This window comes from Oratosquilla oratoria, chromosome 12 (assembly GCF_046742065.1).
Source record: "Oratosquilla oratoria isolate Oo_2021 chromosome 12, ASM4674206v1, whole genome shotgun sequence".
In the NCBI taxonomy this organism is placed as follows: domain Eukaryota; kingdom Metazoa; phylum Arthropoda; class Malacostraca; order Stomatopoda; family Squillidae; genus Oratosquilla; species Oratosquilla oratoria.
In genome coordinates, this window is record NC_134788.1 from 31,288,182 (window position 1) to 31,307,478 (window position 19,297).

The 19,297-nt window shown below is 38.2% G+C and overlaps 2 protein-coding genes across 2 annotated transcripts in view; one reads left to right on the forward strand and one right to left on the reverse strand.

The window, feature by feature from the left end:
- LOC143031247 (uncharacterized) overlaps positions 1-19,297 on the forward strand; it is a 174,593-nt gene that overhangs the window by 118,310 nt on the left and 36,986 nt on the right. The gene's annotated exons all lie outside the window — the stretch shown is intronic.
- Positions 1,030-9,873, reverse strand: LOC143030309 (uncharacterized). The gene is made up of 2 exons (XM_076193462.1): positions 9,763-9,873; positions 1,030-3,384 (listed from the first exon to the last, which is right to left on the reverse strand). Exon 2 carries the CDS (start codon positions 3,013-3,015, stop codon positions 1,030-1,032), a length of 1,986 nt encoding a protein of 661 aa, XP_076049577.1. The 5' UTR covers positions 3,016-3,384; positions 9,763-9,873.

Here is a 19,297-nt window from a genome sequence, read left to right on the forward strand (position 1 = left end):
TTCACTCTCATAAGCATATCTAAATGGCATTCTCCCAAACGGTGTTTAAATTTGTTTTTATTTGATTCATTGGACTAACACCTTGCTCACAGTCTGCACTAGCTGCAAGGAAGGTTCCTTCAGTATCCATCAACTTTGCTATGTCACAGAACTGTTAATTCTGAAGAACAAATACCACCATTGGAGTAAAACTTTATATACTTTTTCTTTTACAGTAAAATTTTCAAACTGTTAAACTGACCCATTCATTATTTCTGTAGTATCAGCCACAAAATTATGATATTCAAGACAAAGGGCATTGACATGATCACTACCAAATGATAAATCATAATGTGAAATATATATCAAGCATTGACATTTATTGTAACTCATCCTCTGGAAATCTGACCAGTAGATGGATGTAGCAGTTTTCATTATTTCATTCAGCCATTCACTAGCACCTAACAGTTCATTTTAGAATCATACCTTTTTATTCCTTTGAATTTGACATGGTGGATCAGTTTTCTGTAATTTGTTATTATTCTTATCTTATTTTGTAATTTTACAAATGGCTACAGATTACAAAATACAGACCATATCCATGTGCACTATTTACCAAGCTTGGGTGTTGTCTAGATCTATTTTCCTTTGTTTCCCTTTAAGTAAAGTAGAATGTTGGAATGGACCTTTCCAGTGGCTCTCTTTTTCTATGTCATAATTATTAACTTCTTCTCTCCTGTGTGGGTCCTCAAATGCTGTCTGAGATCACCATTTTGTGAGAAAGTAGAATCACACAGGTCACAATGGAAAGGCTTCTCTCCTTTGTGGGTCCTCATATATGGTGTCAAACTGCCCTTTTTTGAGAAAGCAGAATCACACAGGTCACAATGGAAAGGCTTCTCTCCTGTGTGGCTCATCATATGCTGTTTGAGATTACTCTTTTGTGAGAAGGCAGAATCACATAGGTCACAATGGAAAGGCTTCTCTCCTGTGTGGGTCATCATATGCTTTTTGATACCATGGCTTTGTGAGAAAGAAGAATCACACTGGTCACACTGGAAGGGTTTCTCTCCTGTGTGTCTGCTTTTTTTTTTTGATAGTATTTTTTTCTGTTGAAGTGTAATCACAAATATCACAGTGGAAAGGCTTCTCTCCTGTGTGGGTCATCATATGCTGTTTGAGATTACTCTTTTGTGAGAAAGCAGAATCACACAGGTCACATTGGAAAGGCTTCTCTCCTGTGTGAGTCGTGATATGCCATTTGAGATTACTCTTTTGTGAGAAAGCAGAATCACACAGGTCACACTGGAAAGGCTTCTCTCCTGTGTGGGTCATCATATGCCGTTTGAGATGACTCTTTTTTGTGAAAGCAGAATCACAGAGGCCACACTGGAAAGGCTTCTCTCCTGTGTGTGTCATTATATGATCTTTGATACTTCTTTTTTGTGTGAAAGCAGAATCACACAGGTTACACTTGAAAGGCTTCTCCCCTGTGTGGGTCAGCATATGCCGTTTGAGACTTCCCTTATGTGAGAAACCAGAATCACACAGGTCACACTTGAAAGGCTTCTCTCCTGTGTGGATCATCATGTGAACCCTGAGATGATACTTTCGTAGAAAAACTTTATCGCACAGGCCACAATGGAATGACCTCTCTCCTATGTGGGTCCTTATATGGCTTGTGAGGGTACTCTTATCTCTGAAAGCAGAATCACAAAGGTCACACTGGAAAGGCTTCTCTCCTGTGTGGGTCTTCAAATGCCTTCCGAGATCAACCTTTCGTGAGAAAGCAGAATCACACAGGTCACAGCGGTAGGACTTCTCTCCTGTGTGGGTCCTCAAATGCTTTCTGAGATAAACCTTTCGTGAGAAAGCAGAATCACACAGGTCACAATGGAAAGGCTTCTCTCCTGTGTGGCTCATCATATGCTGTTTGAGAATACTCTTTCGTGAGAAAGTAGAATCACACAGGTCACACTGGAAAGGCTTCTCTCCTGTGTGGGTCATCATATGCTTTTTGAGGTCACTCTTTTGTGTGAAAGCAGAATCACACAGGTCACACTGGAAAGGCTTCTCTCCTGTGTGGGTCATCATATGCTTTTTGAGGTCACTCTTTTGTGTGAAAGCAGAATCACACAGGTCACACTGGAAAGGCTTCTCTCCTGTGTGGGTCATCATATGCTTTTTGATGTCACTCTTTTGTGTGAAAGCAGAATCACACAGGTCACACTGGAAAGGCTTCTCTCCTGTGTGGGTCATCATATGCTTTTTGATAGAACTCTTATGTGAGAAAGCAGAATCACACAGGTCACACTGGAAAGGCTTCTCTCCTGTGTGACCCATTATATGCTCTTTGAGATTACTCTTTCGTGAGAAAGCAGAATCACACAGGTCACACTGGAAACGTTTCTCTCCTGTGTGGGTCATCATATGCTTTTTGAGGTCACTCTTTTGTGTGAAAGCAGAATCACACAGGTCACACTGGAAAGGCTTCTCTCCTGTGTGGGTCATCATATGCTTTTTGATAGATCTCTTATGTGAGAAAGCAGAATCACACAGGTCACAATGGAAAGGCTTCTCTCCTGTGTGGGTCATCATATGCCGTTTGAGATCACACTTTTGTGTGAAAGCAGAATCACACAGGTCACACTGGATAGGCTTCTCTCCTGTGTGGGTCATCATATGCTTTTTGATAGAACTCTTATGTGAGAAAGCAGAATCACACAGGTCACACTGGAAAGGCTTCTCTCCTGTGTGAACCATTATATGCTCTTTGAGATTACTCTTTCGTGAGAAAGCAGAATCACACAGGTCACACTGGAAACGTTTCTCTCCTGTGTGGGTCATCATATGCTGTTTGAGATCACTCTTTTGTGTGAAAGCAGAATCACACATGTCACACTGGAAAGGCTTCTCTCCTGTGTGGGTCATCATATGCTTTTTGAAAGAACTCTTATGTGAGAAAGCAGAATCACACAGGTCACACTGGAAAGGCTTCTCTCCTGTGTGAACAATCATGTGAGCTCCCAAGTTCATACTTTCGTAAGTAAACTTTATCACACAAACCACACTGGAATGGCTTCCCTCCTGTGTGGGTCCTCACATGCCGTGTCAGATGTCCCTTTTGTGAGAAAGAAGAATCACAAAGGCTACACATGAAAACTTCTACCCTGTGTGGATCACCATGTGATCTTTGAGGTGACTTTTGTGCCATTTGAGGTCACTCTGTTGTGAGAAAGTAGAATCACACAGATCACACTGGAGAGGTGTGGGTCATCATGTGATATCTAAGATGACTTGTCATATATCTGTGCCGTAGATGTCGCACCAGATTGTCTTCATTGTATGATACACATGGAATCTTCGGATAGCTCTTCCAAAGAAATGGTGATAGTTACCCTCATCCTGAAAAAAAATGTAATCATAAGATTGACATAAAGCTCTTTCAAATTGTATAATACACTGTAATAGGAGAGCAGATGCTTTCTATACAAACCATTTCATACTCAAGTACCTTTGCACCTAAACAGACCATTTGTACGTCCCATCACCTAACATAAAATAGGTAGAAACACTAAGAGATATGGTGCTATAATATATTGCATTCTACTTTTTAATTAGAAATGTGCTGAAAATCGTCCAAGAGATACATGCATAATCAACACACCATGACCAGAATGACTCAAGTTTTGCTCCTGCTTTCTTCATCACAAGATTTGGGCAGTAGTGGGGAATGACCCAGCTGGCCACAGCAGTCATATTCAACATAACATTCCAAGTTTGGGCTCATAAGACCTAAATCTTTATGAGACCTACTTAGTTAGATTTATTCACTCAAATAAGTGATGCAAGTCACATTGTTTAAGATATGCTGGTAAGTGGTGTACTGTGTCTATGATCTAAGAAATTGTACAGGTACTTTCTAGAATTTTTCAGTGGGTATATAGTAAGATTAAGAAGTGCTTTTGCCCAATATTTGACAAGGAAGAAGGATGTATCTATTCAATTCCATGTAAAAATTGTGACAAATGCTATACAGACTGGGAAAGAATTAAAAGGTTAAAACACCATTATTGCATGAATTGGGAGGGTGCCAAAGAAATTGTTAGAAATACGTCATATTTGACTAGAAATACAACAGAATACAGTCTGATTAAAGATACATTTTTCAACAACTTCAACTCAAGTCAAAGAATATACAAACTTGATCATCTTATTGTTAAAAAAAGTGGTGGCCCAAAAGTCCGCTGCCATGAGGGGAATAGGTTAACCATGAGAGACTCCCTCACAACCTTTTCCTATTCCCATCCATGGCTTTCCATTTTGTATATATATATTCATGTTTGTGTCATCATTGTATGTACCCTGAAGATATCTAAATAGACAAAAGTGCTCATTCATCATTTTATTATTTTTCTTTGTGGTTTTTCTGCATACAGTGGTACCTTGACAAATGAGTGCCTGCCACAACTTATGAGATTTCTGATACGAGTTGTCACTATTTCGATTTTTTGCTTTGAATTGCATTCCAAAATTTGAGGTAGAAACCGCCGCTAGTTAGCACATCAAACACTACAACACAATGCCCACCCAGCATCCATAGCTCACACGTGCAGTCCACATGTTTACCTCACTGAGAAAGCACCTCTGATAAGTTGTGCTCATGTTTTGTGCTTATTGTTCATTTGTTTTATATATATATATTATTTTTTATAACCATGGGTCCTAAGAAAGCAAGTGGAAAGAACAGGGCTGAGAACAATAGGGTGATGTCCATTGAATTAAAGTGTGAAATTATAGAAAAACATGAGCATGGTATGCAAGTGATGGACTTGGAGAGGCAGCACAAGTGTAGTACCTCTACAATATGCACAATACTAAAGCATAAAGAGTTGATAAAGGCTATAATGCCAACCAAGGGTGTTCAGATAATTTCTAAGATCTGGACCTCTGTCCTCGATAAGATGGAAAATCTGCTGTTGGTGTGGCTAACAGAAAAGCAGCTTGCAGGAGATACCGTGATGGAGGTTCTCTGTGAGAAGGCAAAAGCCATTTACACTGATTTGCTGCAGCAGATCCCAAGGCTCTTCAGCTGACAAGGCACTGGAAGAGTGGTTTAAAGCCAGTCAGGGCCAGTTTGACAATTTTAGAAAGAGGATCGGTATTCACTCTGTCATCAGGCATGGTGAGGCAGCAAGTTCGGATGCAAAGGTAGATAAGGTGTAATGCAAATTTTTAGCGAACTGATAGTAACCAATGGATACCCCCACTCCCCCAGCAAGTCTTCAACTGTGACAAGACAAGGCTCTGCTGAAAGATGATGCCGAAGAGGACTTACACAATGGCAGAGAAGATGCCAAGCCACAAACCCATGAAGGATAGGTTGACTCTCGCCCAGTGCGCCAATGCAAGTGGTGACTGCAAGATCAAGCCGTTGCTTGTGTATCATTCAGAAAACCCCAAAGCCTTTAAGTCACATAAGATTATAAATGAAAAACTGCAGGTTATGTGGAGGGCAAACCCAATGGCATGGGCCACCAAGCAATTCTTTGTGGAGTGGGTAAACCTGATCTTTGGTCCTTCCATTAAGAAGTATCTCCAGGAAAATAACCTACCCATCCAAGCCCTTCTTGTACTCGATGACCTCATTGAGGAGCATTGCGAGGAACTGATGACGGAGGAATTAAAAGAACTACAACAGCAGCAGCAGCAGCAAATGAAGGTTTTGAGTGAAACTGATTCTGAGGAGGAGCCACAGAAGAAGAATGTTATCCCTACAAGTGAGATAAAAGAAATGTTGGGAATATAGGAGAGATGTTCAAAGTTCATTGAAAGGAAGCACCCAGAAAAAGTTGCAACCAGCTGTGCATTGAAGCTATCTAATGACACTTGCGTAACTCATTTCCGAAGCATTCAGGAAGGTAGGAGAAAACAAACTTCCATGGACAGGGTTTTCTTGAAATGGCCTGCAGGTGTAAATAAGGAAAGCATGGTGAAAAAGGTCAAAATTAGTGGAGAAAATAAAGTTAAGTGAAAGTACAAAAGATACTGTATTGTAGCAATTAAGTTCAGGGATAAAAGGTAATATTAAGTGCAACGAGGTCAGTGAACCAAAGTGACTGAAAGAGAACAAAACAAAATGACTTTAACCTCCTCCATTGTTCTCCTCTACCTTCCCAGTACTTATCTAATGCTACTTCAAGTCATCTGATATCCAAGTTAAGTACACTATATAAAACCAGATTACTTCTTTATGTTGTATCTTATGTGTTACATTTGCTTTTATTAAGTTTCTATAAAATATTACAAATACTTTTTTGTTATTTAAACAGGTAAAAAAAAATGGCGCTGGAACAGGTTAATGGCATTTCAATTAATTTCAATGAGGAAAATTTGACATATGAGCAAACTGAGTTACAAACTCAGTCAAGGAATGAATTAAACTCATAAGTCATCCATACATACATATATACTGTACATACATATATATATATATATTTGTGTGTGTGTGTGTGTGTGTGTATGTATTTACCTAGTTGTATTATCCAGGAAGGGGAGCTATGCTCATGGTGACCCATTTTTGTATCTCGCAAGATCAAGTTTGTTCTTAAATTCTTTTATTGTGTTTGCACACATTATTTCTTCATCCAAGTTGTTCCATATATCAATCACTCTGTGTGGGAAGCTGTTCTATTTCAGGTCTCTTCTGTAGTTATCCTTTTTGAGTTTCATTGCATGTCCTATTGTTTTTCCTCTGTCCCACTTTCATAAGTCCTCTCTATCAAGACATTCATTTCCTTTCATGATTCTGTAGATGGTTAGTAGGTCCCCTCGTTTTCTTTGTTCTAGGGTTGGCAATTCCAGTTCGACCCGTCTTTGTTCATATATCAGGTTTGCAAGTGTTGGGACCAACTTTGTCGTTGCTCTTTGTATTCTTTCTAATTTTCTTTTATTCTTTTTTGAACTGGGTGACCATATCAGCGCTGCATATTCCAGTTTTGGCCTTATCAGTGTTTGTAATATTTTCTTGATCATTTCCTTATCCAGGTATTTAAAGGCCACCTTTATTGATCTCAACAAATTGTATGCTTCTCCGACTATTTCATTTATATGTTTATCTAGCAACATGTCTTTGGTGATGATTACTACTAGGTCCCTTTCAGAATTTACTTTCTTTACTTCCTTTTCATCAATTTCATATTGTCCTGTTATTCTCTTCTTACATTTTCCAAATTCAATTATACTGCACTTCTTGATGTTGAATTCTACTTCCCATCTCTTGCTCCACTCTGAGACTTTGTTCAGATCCCTCTGCAATGAGTCACAGTCTATTTTTGAGTTTATTCTCTTTAATAATTTTGCGTCATCCGCAAAGCAGTTCATGTAACTTTCAATGCCTTCCCTCATGTCATTTACATATATAGCAAACATTATTGGAGCTAGTACTGACCCCTGTGGGATGCCACTACTCATTTCTTCCCATTTTGAATATTTGTCTCATTTTTTTTTTTTTCCATGTAGGAAGTCCTCCATCCAATTCAATAATTTTCCATGTATGCCTCCTATTGTTTCTAGTTTATAGAGTAATTTTCTATGTGGTACCTTATCAAATGCCTTTTGTAAGTTAAATATCTTAATTGGACTCCTCAACAGTGGTCTCAGGTACTTTGGAGTAACAAAGCTACCTTCACTGTCACCTATAACCGTGGTGGACAAGTGTACTGGGCCAGAGGTAGCAACCCACTAGACCCACGGTACACCTGTGGGACCACCAAACATCCAGACTTTCTCTTGGTTTGGGGGTTGTTTCACTGCTCAGAGTGTTGCTGAACTCATAGCGCTCCTCAAAAACCAGTATATGAATTAATATAATTATCTGGAGGTGCTGTGTGGCAATTTACCTGAGGTGTTTGACAAATGTGGGGCTACAGTATTTATACAGGATGGCACACCGTGTCACACTGCCAGATCTGTAGTTGGGTGGCTGAAGGACTGTGATGTGAGCTTCTTTAATGACTGGCCAGGCAATTCCCCTGACCTGAATGCCATTGAAAACCTGTGGTCTATAGTGAAGACGTTTGATGGGCAAGGATATCAGTTCTTTTCCATGACTCGAGTTTGCTGTACGTGAGTTATGGATTGATTTACCTTCCCCAGACACTCAGGAATTTGTGTGAGAATCTTCCTAAATGGCTGAGGGATGTGGTGAAGAGTAAGGGAGGCAGCACAAAGTATCAGAACCTCAGCAAGTGTGTCTTTGTGTTTGAATGTTTTCAGAATGTCTTTAAAAAGTGTTTAATCAAATCTAAATGTGTTAAAAGAGGGAGGGAAATTTTAAAGTTTAGACTATAAAACTTAATATTTTTAGGCAATCTATCTATATTGCAGATTTTCGCTCATTGCAGCCAGTCTTAAATAAAAATTAATGGGGGATGATTAGATATAACAGAATATGCTTGGCTTAATGGATTTTCCTCTAATAATTTTAAACTTCTGTTAAATCTGGTTTCCAATAAATAGAGACTTGTTAAATCAGGCTTCTACTATATTATGATTCGAAAGGAGATTTGATCAATTCTGGGTCAATCAATAGGCTAAAAATAATTTTGTGGAAAGTCTTATACTAGTTGACACAGCTGGTCAAGGTCAACTGTGAGAGGACACAGAGAACCTTAATCAGAGGCCTAACCTAACCAAGCTGGAAGTGATCTGGGCATAGAGGGCCTACATACAGTATCTATGTAAGATTATATAAAGAAAGGTATAACTTCTCAAGCTATTATTCAATCACTTGCAATTAACATGACATGGATTTGTGCAGTGAATATCAAGACACTTTTTACTCACAAGAATATCATAATCAGTGCACAGTGAATTCAGAGTGAACTTTACAAGTTCTTGATTTTCATACTGAGGAAGACAAGATGGAACTCCATCCTTTAATAGAAATGTAAAAATAATGAAAGTACACAGGATACACACATTGATAAATTTAAAGATACTTGCCACTCTAATTCTTTTTTTATACATCACTACCAACATTAACAATAATTTGCAATACTTATATGTGGTATTTTAAAATCTTCAACGATAAGAGTGAGCCAATCATAGAGGTAAGAATTGCAGCTACGAGATTTGACCAGAACTAACCTAACCTAACCCCTTGGTTCATTCTCATTTTTATTTCATTCATCTTTTTTTTTTTTTTTATTATTGTGTAGTTATGTATGGAGTTCAAAATGTTCCCAACAATAAGAGCTTACTGATGATATAGGTAACTGCAATTGCAAGGCTGGTAAACACCTTGATAAATACCCACATATTTATCCCAGCCCAGAATGCCAAATACCTAAACAGGAGTTCTCCCATCAAAATTCAAAGTGCATTGACTCCAAATTACTTACTTTTAAAGATTTATGGTAAAGGCTTGAATGCTCATTGATTTTTTTGCTACTTACAAGTTACATCCACATCTTGTATTTTTTGCAAATCTAGGACTGACATTACAAATGTTGTTTTGTGCCATTTGATTCCCACAAAATGGTCAATTCGCCTTCTAAGAATGTAGAAGACATAAGGAGTTAATGCAGTCTGCCTGCTAAGACCCCAATATAATGGTTAGACCCACCTTTAGAATGAGGTTCGTCTTTTTCTGCTGATTCCTTAGATACCAAAATTGCAAAAAACCTGATTATTAGACTAAAGTGTTCTGCCTTTCGACGGCAGAAATGTAGAACACAACTCATGCACTAAGCTACCTTACCACTATATGATTGCACTTACGAACAGAAACCACGCTGTTTGGCATGTATCAATTTAGCACAGCTAGTACAACAAGTTCTGCAAGCAACTTAAAGAGTGCAGCTCCAGGCTTGACGGTCTATCACGCAATATGTAAACACGTATGACATTGGGGCGTAGGTTTTTCTATTTTGTATATATTTGTCTATTTTCCTATTATACTTTTCATTCTATGTTTAAGATTTTAGATTTTTATACTTGATATCTTTTCATTTATATTTCATATTACATTTCTTATACTCTATATTACTTTTCCATTTCTATTTTACATTTATATATACATATATTTATATTTCATATTTCTGTCTATTCTGTATTTTGATTTATACATTGTTATTCCTATTTCTATTTTACATCTGTGCATGTGAGATTATCCGATGTAACCTGTTGTATATCCAAATCAATCTCATGCTAGAATCGGAGGAAAAAATGAGTGAGTCATTTACAGAGGACAGGTTGTATGGTACCTCACTGCGATCCCATATTCAGTTGGGATGAAGAAGAGGAGGAGGCCTATGGTAGACTTTAGTAGAAAGGAGGGTAGAAGAGTGTTGAAGGAGAACACAGGGCGGAAATCATTTCGCCAAAGGAAATACAGGTAAACACCCAAAGAACCAGTCACACTAGATGCTCAAGTGCATTTATACAAATTTAGATGGTGCAAGTAACAAGGTTGCGGAATTAGAAGAACTATTTCATAGGGAAAACCCAGATACTGTTTCCCTGACTGAAACTAAAACGAGCCCCGATACATTAAGTATGATTCTCTATAATGCAAACAGATATACTGTGTTGGGAAAGGATAGAGTTATACAAAACTCACCAGAGGGGAGGGGGGGTAGCAATCTTGGTAAAGAAACCACTCATTGTAGATGATCTAACAACGGTGCACAAGGCAGTCTGGAGTGAAGTTGAGAATAATTATAGACCTTTTTCCCCTGCCAGTAATTATGATCTCATATGTGATATGCTTAGATTACGTGAAAACTGTACAAAAATATGCAATTATTGGTGTGTAGTGACTTTAATTATGGAAATATTGAATGGGAGGGAAGAAGGATGGTGGACGGTTCTTAATAGCACCATGGAGGCAGTAAGTGACAATCTCTGGACACAACGTTCGCGAGTGGACACACCCGTGAGAGTTGGATAAGTTAAACACCACAAGTGAGGACGTAGCCTTTATTTGTACGACGTTTCGCTTATTACAGCTTTTTCAAGTACTTGAAAAAGCTGTACAAAGCGAAACGTCGTACAAATAAAGGCTACGTCCTCACTTGTGGTGTTTAACTCGACAGTCTTGTCGGCAACTGCCACTTTCATGAAAAAGAGTTGGATAACCCATGATCAAGACTTGACATGATATTCAGTAGGACCGATTATGAAGTGGATGATATACAGTATTTGCCCCCACTTTGGGAAGAGTAAAAAATGCTGTCATTATGTTTCAGTTACTGAGAGAGAACACATAGCTAGGGACGAGAAGAGACCCCAAAAGAATGATCACAAGGGGGATACAAGCAGAACGAGAACAGAACTGTTTTCCGAAATGAATTGGGAGGAAGTACTTGAGAACAAAAATAACGAGTGAAAAGTGGGACATGTTCTTGGACACCTACAGGGAAGTGGTTAACAAATGTGCACCACTCTACAAGAACAGGAGAGGAGGCACCAAACCCAAGTGGATGAAAAAATGATTGAGAAGAAACAGGATGCTTGGAAGAAATGCAGAGAGAAGAAGACTACGGCGCATCGGAAGTTGCACAGTGCAGCGAGGAACCTTGTGACAATAGAAGTGAGAAGGGTGAAGTACGACTATGAGAAGAAATTGGTCTTGGACTCCTGTGATAATGTTAAACATTTCTGCACCAATCCATGTCATTATAATTAAAAGTCATTGAATTATAGCTGGAGAAGCTATACCTTCCCTTATGTATACAAAATGGAAAGCCATGGATGGGAACAGGAAAAGGTTGTGAGGGAGTCTGTCATGGTCCACCTATACCATTTGCAGCAGTGGATGTTTGGGGTACCCCTTTTTTAACAATAAAATGATCAAGTTTGTACATTCCTTGACTTGAATTTAAGTTGTTGAGAAATATATCTTTAATCAGACTGGATTTTATTATATTTCTAGTCAAATACAACTTATTTCAAAGAATTGTTTTGTACCCTTCCAATTAATGTAATGATTCAAATCCCTAATATGAACAAATAATATGTTAGACAAGTGACCACTCCTGATGCTATACTGATGTTGTTTTAACCTTTTCATTCTTTTCCAGTCTGACCTGTATAGAATTTGTCACACTTCTTACATGGAATTAGATAGATACCTCCTTCCTTATCAAATATTGGGGAAAAGTACTACTTAATCATACTATATGTCCACATGAGAAATTGTAGAAAGTACCTGTACAGTTTCTTAGATCAAAGACACAGCTAGTACACCACTTACCAGCATATCTTAAACAATTAAACTCTGATGACAAGATTCTTGTCGTCATTTGGTCAAACAAAACAAAAAGTCATAAAACACCAAAATGTTTGATCAAACACCAGAAAAAATATGACGTCAGTCCTCGCTTCGTGATGTCACTTAAACAGAAGTATTGAACATCAGTAGAGAAAATAAACGGATATAAGTATTGGAAATGAAAGGCTGGGGCAGGTCACAAATTTGAAGTATTTGGGAGCCACAATGGACAAGGAGAACATACAAGAAATTGAAACTGAACAGGATCAACAAATCTAACAAAAATCTTGGTGCACTCTACCCACCTAAGGACAGATGTATACCAGTTGAATGCAAAATCATCATGGATAATACAAAACTGACCAATTCTAATGTATGGATCAGAAGCATAGTCACTTACAACTAAATCAAAAGTAAAAAAAAAATAGGAGCAGTGGAGATGAAAGTGTTTCGAAGTATAAAAGGGAGACAGAATTAGAAATATGCAAATAAGGGAGGGATTTGTAATTGATATTCTAGAAGTAATCGAAACAAACAGACTTAGGTGGTACGGACACATAATGAGAATGGACCAAGAGAGACTGCCAAGACAAGCACTGACATAGAAATCTAACACAAGAAGACCAATTGGTAGACCCTGAAAGAGATGGATTGACAATGTCTGGGAAATACTAGAAAAAAAAAGAAGAAGATAAAGATCTGGAAATGGTGGAAGAAGTGGAAAGACATCAAAATAGAGAGGAATGAATGGAGAAAATTGGTTGGAACGAGGCGGCCCACTAGTTAACAGGGATTAGTGTAGCAACTAGGTGTCTGGTGAGAAATGAGAGTAATCAATTCTATTTACATATATACCAAGGGTTCATTTGCCCATAGAAAGGGAAAAAACTTTTGGTATATGTATATAGAATTTGATACATTAGAAAGATAATAAAACACTAGAATTGTATGACGTATTCAGCTACAGGCCATCAGGACTATTTAGAAGAAGAAAAAAAAATCCGTGGAATTTCCTACTGAGACCTACTGTTGAAGAAAAACACGAGGAAAGAAGATACTGATGAAAAAAAGGCTACTAAAAGAGCTTTGGAATAGAGATATTACTAGGATAAAAGTGCAACACCAAAAGAAAGCCAAAGCAAAAATTGGAAGCTGAAAATTATGATGCAGGGAAAGGGAGCCACTGGAAAGGCCCATCCCAACATTCTACTCGAATTTACTTATAGGGAAACAAAAATAAAACTAGCCAACACCCAAACTTGGTAAATGGTGCACATGGGTCTGTATTTCGGAATCTGTAGCCATTTGTAGAATTAAGAAAAGAAATCTTAATGAACTGCTAGGTACTAGTGAATGACTGGATTAAATAATGAAAACTTCTATATTAATGTATTTCTTCGTTAATAATTATTTTATCTACCAGTCTCTGCCCATGACGTCACGGCGCATGCGCAAAAGACAACAAACCCGACGACGACCAAGGATTAACGTAGAATTGATTAAAATTAATTAAAATCGATTCCTTCTCCTTTCTCTCTTTTGTTTATTGTTTAATTCTATGGTTTATCTATTAATGTATTTCTTCGTTATTAATTTGTTTATCTACCAGTCTCTGCCATATACAGGACAGATTCCTAGAGAATGAGTCACAAGAATGGCCAGTGCTTGATATCCTCTATTTCACATTATGATTTCTGATTTGGTAGTGATCATATTAATCCCCTTTGTCCTACATATTATAATTTGGTGACTAATACTACAGAAATAATTGATCAGTTTAATGGTTTATAATTTTCTCTGTAAGGTAAAAAAAATATATATGTAAAACTTGACTCAAATGGTGGTATTTGCTCTTCAGAATGAACAGGTCTGTGACATTGCAATGTTGATGGATACTGAAGGAACCCTCCTTGCAGCTAGTACAGACTGTGATCAGCAAGGTTTTAGCCCAATGAGTCAAATAAATAATAAATTTAGACACTGGGAGAAAGCCATTTAGATATGCTTATGAGAGTGAAAAGCTGGCAGTTGTTTAGAAGTTCAATAAATGTAGATAGTGTGTAAGCGTGGATGAATGCCAAAGACAGAAGAGAGAAGAAATAAGGTGTAAGAAGCTAGAACTAAACAAGTGGAGAATTATTGACAGAGTTGTTATGTATATTTGGAGTTATTTACAAAGGAATTTTGAATAAAGGTAGTCAATCGTTAGTGTTTTATCTTTTTTTTTTATTGATTAGATCAATATAGAATATGTATTAAATATTTTTGTCAACTCTGTCATTGTTGTCATGCAAAGGACTTGAAATACAAAATTGGTGAAAATAAGAAACAATAGAATTAAGATATATGCCTAATGACTTATTTCATTTATAGAAAACTAAATTTGAAAGGTATTTCAAATACATAATAAAATACTACACTAGATAACAATCAGGGAGTGCATTTCTCTACAAACTTTAGGATCATAAAAGTGAAAATTTTCACTTTTCCCACATTATGATAGCTGGGGCCATTTTGCATAAAGAATAGGAATTTTGTATATGATATAAATGCCAGGGTAGCAAATTAAAGATAGAGGGAAATATTGATGTGCACACATATCCAGATCTGCCTCGAAATATAATAACTTCTTTCTTGGCCTAGGACCTGCCTTCCACAAAATTTCATCAAAATCTGACTAAATTTGCCAACAGGTAAACCAACAAGGGCTGGCAGAAACCAAGCTTCCTTAGTGGAGGTAATAATACACAACTTGAAATCATGTGCACTTGCTTAACTGGTTAGTATGGCAACTTGCAATGACAGCAATGTTTGTGCACCAGGAAATTTCAGCACACCTGCATAGGTGGGATTTATTTATGCAAACATTTAATTGATAATTATAACGTTTTCCTGGCCACAAAAATGTCCTTGCTGATACTTTCTCTTGAGGGATCAGTTTTAAGGAGGGTGTCATGCCCTATTGTGAATATAATATTTCATGTCTGCCACTGTCATGCCTTTGCATGAATATTGTAAAAAATTATAAGAATTGTCTATGTCTGTAGTTGTGTACCTTGTGTTGAAATGTATATTACATTGTGTTAAGAAGGACATTATTTAACTATGAATAGACCAACGAATTTGGAGGATTGCTAAAATCAGAAATGGTGAATTTCATGCACATTGTGATGTGAACATAAGAATGAAGGAGACTGCAAGAGACCATGAGGCATACACTAGGCAGTTCCATGTCCATTACCTCCTGCATCCCCATCCATAGAGTTGTCTAATTGTTTCTTAAAATAACTGATAGTTTCAGCACTCACTACATGGTTACAAAGTGTATTCTATTTGTTGACCACCTTATTAGAGTACCAGTTTTTGCCTATTTTTTCTTAAATCTAAACTTGTCTAATTTAAATCCATTACTGCAAGTCCTGTGCTGTTGTCTTAATATGATGACCTTGTTTCCATCACCACTTGACCCCCTCTAATAGATCATCCTCATAAGGTACATTTCTTATCCCATATATCATTTTGGTCATTCTCCTCTGTACTGATTCCAATGAATTGATGTTCATTCTATAAGACAGAGACCAAAAATGTACAGCATAGCCAAGGATGGGTCTAACTAACGCCAGATAAAGTTTGATCATTACCTACGTTTAACACGCTGCACTTTGATATATTGAAATCCATTTGCCATTTCACTGACCATGTGAGCAGTTTGTTAAGATCTTCCTGGAAAATCTCGGCGTCTTCTCCAGACCTAACTCGGCGTCCTATTCTAGTGTCGTCCGCAAACTTACATCACTACTAATACCATTGTTCAAGTCATATATACAATGAACAATGTGGGACCCAAAACCAAGCCCTGGGGAACTCCACTAGTAACACTTTCCATTTGGATGTGACACCATTTATGGTGTCTCACTGTTTTCTATCATTGATCCGAAATCTAACCCATTCAAACACTTTTTCCCCCCCTATCTCATGGGCTTTGACTTTAATCAGTAGTGTCTGGTGGGTCGAAGAGGCTCGTAGATATTGGAAGACAAGTGAGGTAGGAAGAGGGGTATATAGTGAGAGTTCCATTTTTCTTGGATCGCCTGTTTGGTAGACAACATTTCGAAGGCGAGAAGGCTAGGAATTGTTTAACTTTGGTCTCAGCGTTACGTTTATAAACAAGTGCCTGGGAACCGGATTTTATTGCTTTATATCGGTTTTGCTTTTAATGATGTAACCTAAGTCAGTGTGCAGTGAATTCGAGTTTGAGTAAACAATGTTGCATGCGGATTTGATCGGAGAAAGGGTGGAGGGGGAGAAAAGGCAATCGGTTCACAATTGTAAGATCGTGTACTTAGGGTAGGTTCTTAAATATAAAGTTAAAGATCATTGGGCTAAAGAAATCATGACGTCACTACAGAGCTGACCTAGGACCCAAATCAAGTGTTCTCGACGGGATTCCTTGCAAGAGCTTCGTAGAGTGCTGTGCACTAAAATTAAAAAGACGGTAGATATAGAAGAAAAGAGATGTTCTTTATTCGCCTAAAATATCACAGCTGAAGGAAAATGAAGTGAAGTGAGGGGTAGAAGCCTGACGGTGTAATATACTAATTCTAAGTCTGACTTGAACAAGTTATCTCTTCGTTGGCATGGGCCCTACCGACTAGTATTGTGAGTGACAATCGTACGGAGTATAAACACAGTGTTACAGCCAGGATACACATTGGAGGACCTTGTCGAACGCTTTGCTAAAGTCAAGGTATATAATATCGTAACTATCATTGTCAACTGACGCCTTGTATACTATATTGTAAAAAAAATAGAAGATTAGTCACACATGACTTACCCATGAAGTGTCCATGCTGTGAGTCATGAATCAAATTATGCCTGTTGATGTGATCTTTGATTCTATAAGCTGTTGTGAATGTGGTACAGACGGGGACGTGCAGTTAGCACCCACGGGGCGGAGTTGCCTGCTGTCTCGCAGGGTGTCGGTGGCGGCAACGTGCGTGTGCGAGTGAAATGAAGGGGAAGCAAGCGGGACTGTGCCGCCAGAATTTAGGCGTTAGGTGAGCTAGGATAGGGAGTGATAGAAGTGTGGGGTGTGAAACCAAGGGGGTGGGGGTTAAAGAGTGAAGCAGAAGAGCCGCAGGAACGGGATTTCTAAAGAAACCAGGAAAGTGATCGACAATTTCCCACAGCTATTATTGATTGAAGAATCTCACCTATAACTGAGTTTACTTCATCGAGAAACAGTGAGGAAATAAGAAGCAAAGATTCTTGTTGTGATCCCCACCTCTAGGACTTGTTAGCCAGTTATTAGATCAGTCTGTCATAGCGAGTTTTAAAAGAGGCTAATGAGGGCGCAGTCACTACACTCTCTGGGATTGCATTCCAAAACTTTACCACTCTCGTGGCAAACCAGTTTACCTCTCAAGTTCGTTCTCCAGTGTGTACGTTTAGACAACTTAAGTGAGTGACCCCTTGAGTTGCTTGTATTGAGGGCGAAGAACTTGGTGAAGGGGACGTTGTCAATGCCGTGAAGCACTTTCTCTAAGGTTTGAATATCTTTGACTAGGTAGAGAGAGACCATGCTTGGACCCCATAATCGAGGATTGGCCTGACCAAAGAGCGATAGAGTGACAGGGACGACTAACAATAGTGCAAAATAGCAGATAGATTGTACCAGCGTCATATCTCGGTACAAGTATCTCCTTACAACGTCCGGTCAGCCACCAGCTTCCACCCGAGTGACAAACCGGTGCATAGTGTTCAGTGAATAGTGACAACCCAGCTGTTAGTGACGATAGTGGTGTGAGTGAAAACATTCCCGTGTCATATAGTGCCAGTGACCAAAGTGTGCAGCAGCTACGACAGGATGTCGCCGACATGAAGACTTTGCTCAACCAGTTTTTAGCCGAGAAGGCAAGCCATCAACCACCACGTAGCCCCGCTCCGCGACGGGATACTGCCTCCTGCTGCTGGTACCATACCCACTTCGGAGCCAAGGAGCTCAGATGCACACAACCATGCAGCTGGTCGCAGGGAAACTCCAATCGCGGGGGTCGGTAACCACCCCTACCCGCGCTAATCATAATCACACCCTCCTTTCAGTGCATAATCGCCATTCTGGCCTATCCTATCCTCGCCCATGACGCCATGGCGCATGCGCAAAAGACAACAAACCCGTAGACGACCAACGATTAATTCTTTCAAAATTAATTCTTTCTCCTTTCTCTTTTTCCTTTGTTATTTAATTTTATGTTTTATATTTTTGATCTATTAATGTATTTCTTCGTTATTTGTTTTTTATCTACCAGTCTCTGCCTATGACGTCACGGCGCATGTGCAAAAAACAAACCCGACGACGACCCACGATTAACCTAGAATTCAAAATTAATTATTTTTCCTTTCTCCCTTTTCTTTGTTATTTAATTCTATGTTTTATCTTTTTTTATTTATTAATGTATTTCTTTATTATCATTTTTTTTATCTACCAGTCTCTGCCCATGACGTCATGACGCATGCGCAAAAGACAACAAACCCGACGACGACCAACAATTAATTCTTTCAAAATTAATTCTTTCTCCTTTCTCTCTTTTCTTTATTATTTACATTTCTGTTTTATCTTTTGGATCTATTAATATATTTCTTTGTCATTAATTTTTTTATCTACCAGTCTCTGCCCATGACGTCACGGCGCATGCGCAAAAGACAACAAACCCTACGACCAACGATTAACCTAAAATTCAAAATTAATTCTTTCTCCTTTCTCTCTTTTCTTTTTTATTTAATTCTGTGTTTTATCTTTTTGATCTATTAACATATTTCTTCGTAATTATCTTTTTTTATCTACCAGTCTCTGCTCATGACGTCACAACGCATGCGCCAAAGACAACAAATCCGACGACGACCAACGACGACCTTTCCAAATTAATTCTTTCTCATTTATCTCTTTCCTTTGTTATCTAATTTTCTATTTTATCTTTTTGATCTATTAATGTGTTTCTTTATTATTATTATTATTTTTATCTTCCAGTCTCTGCCTATGAC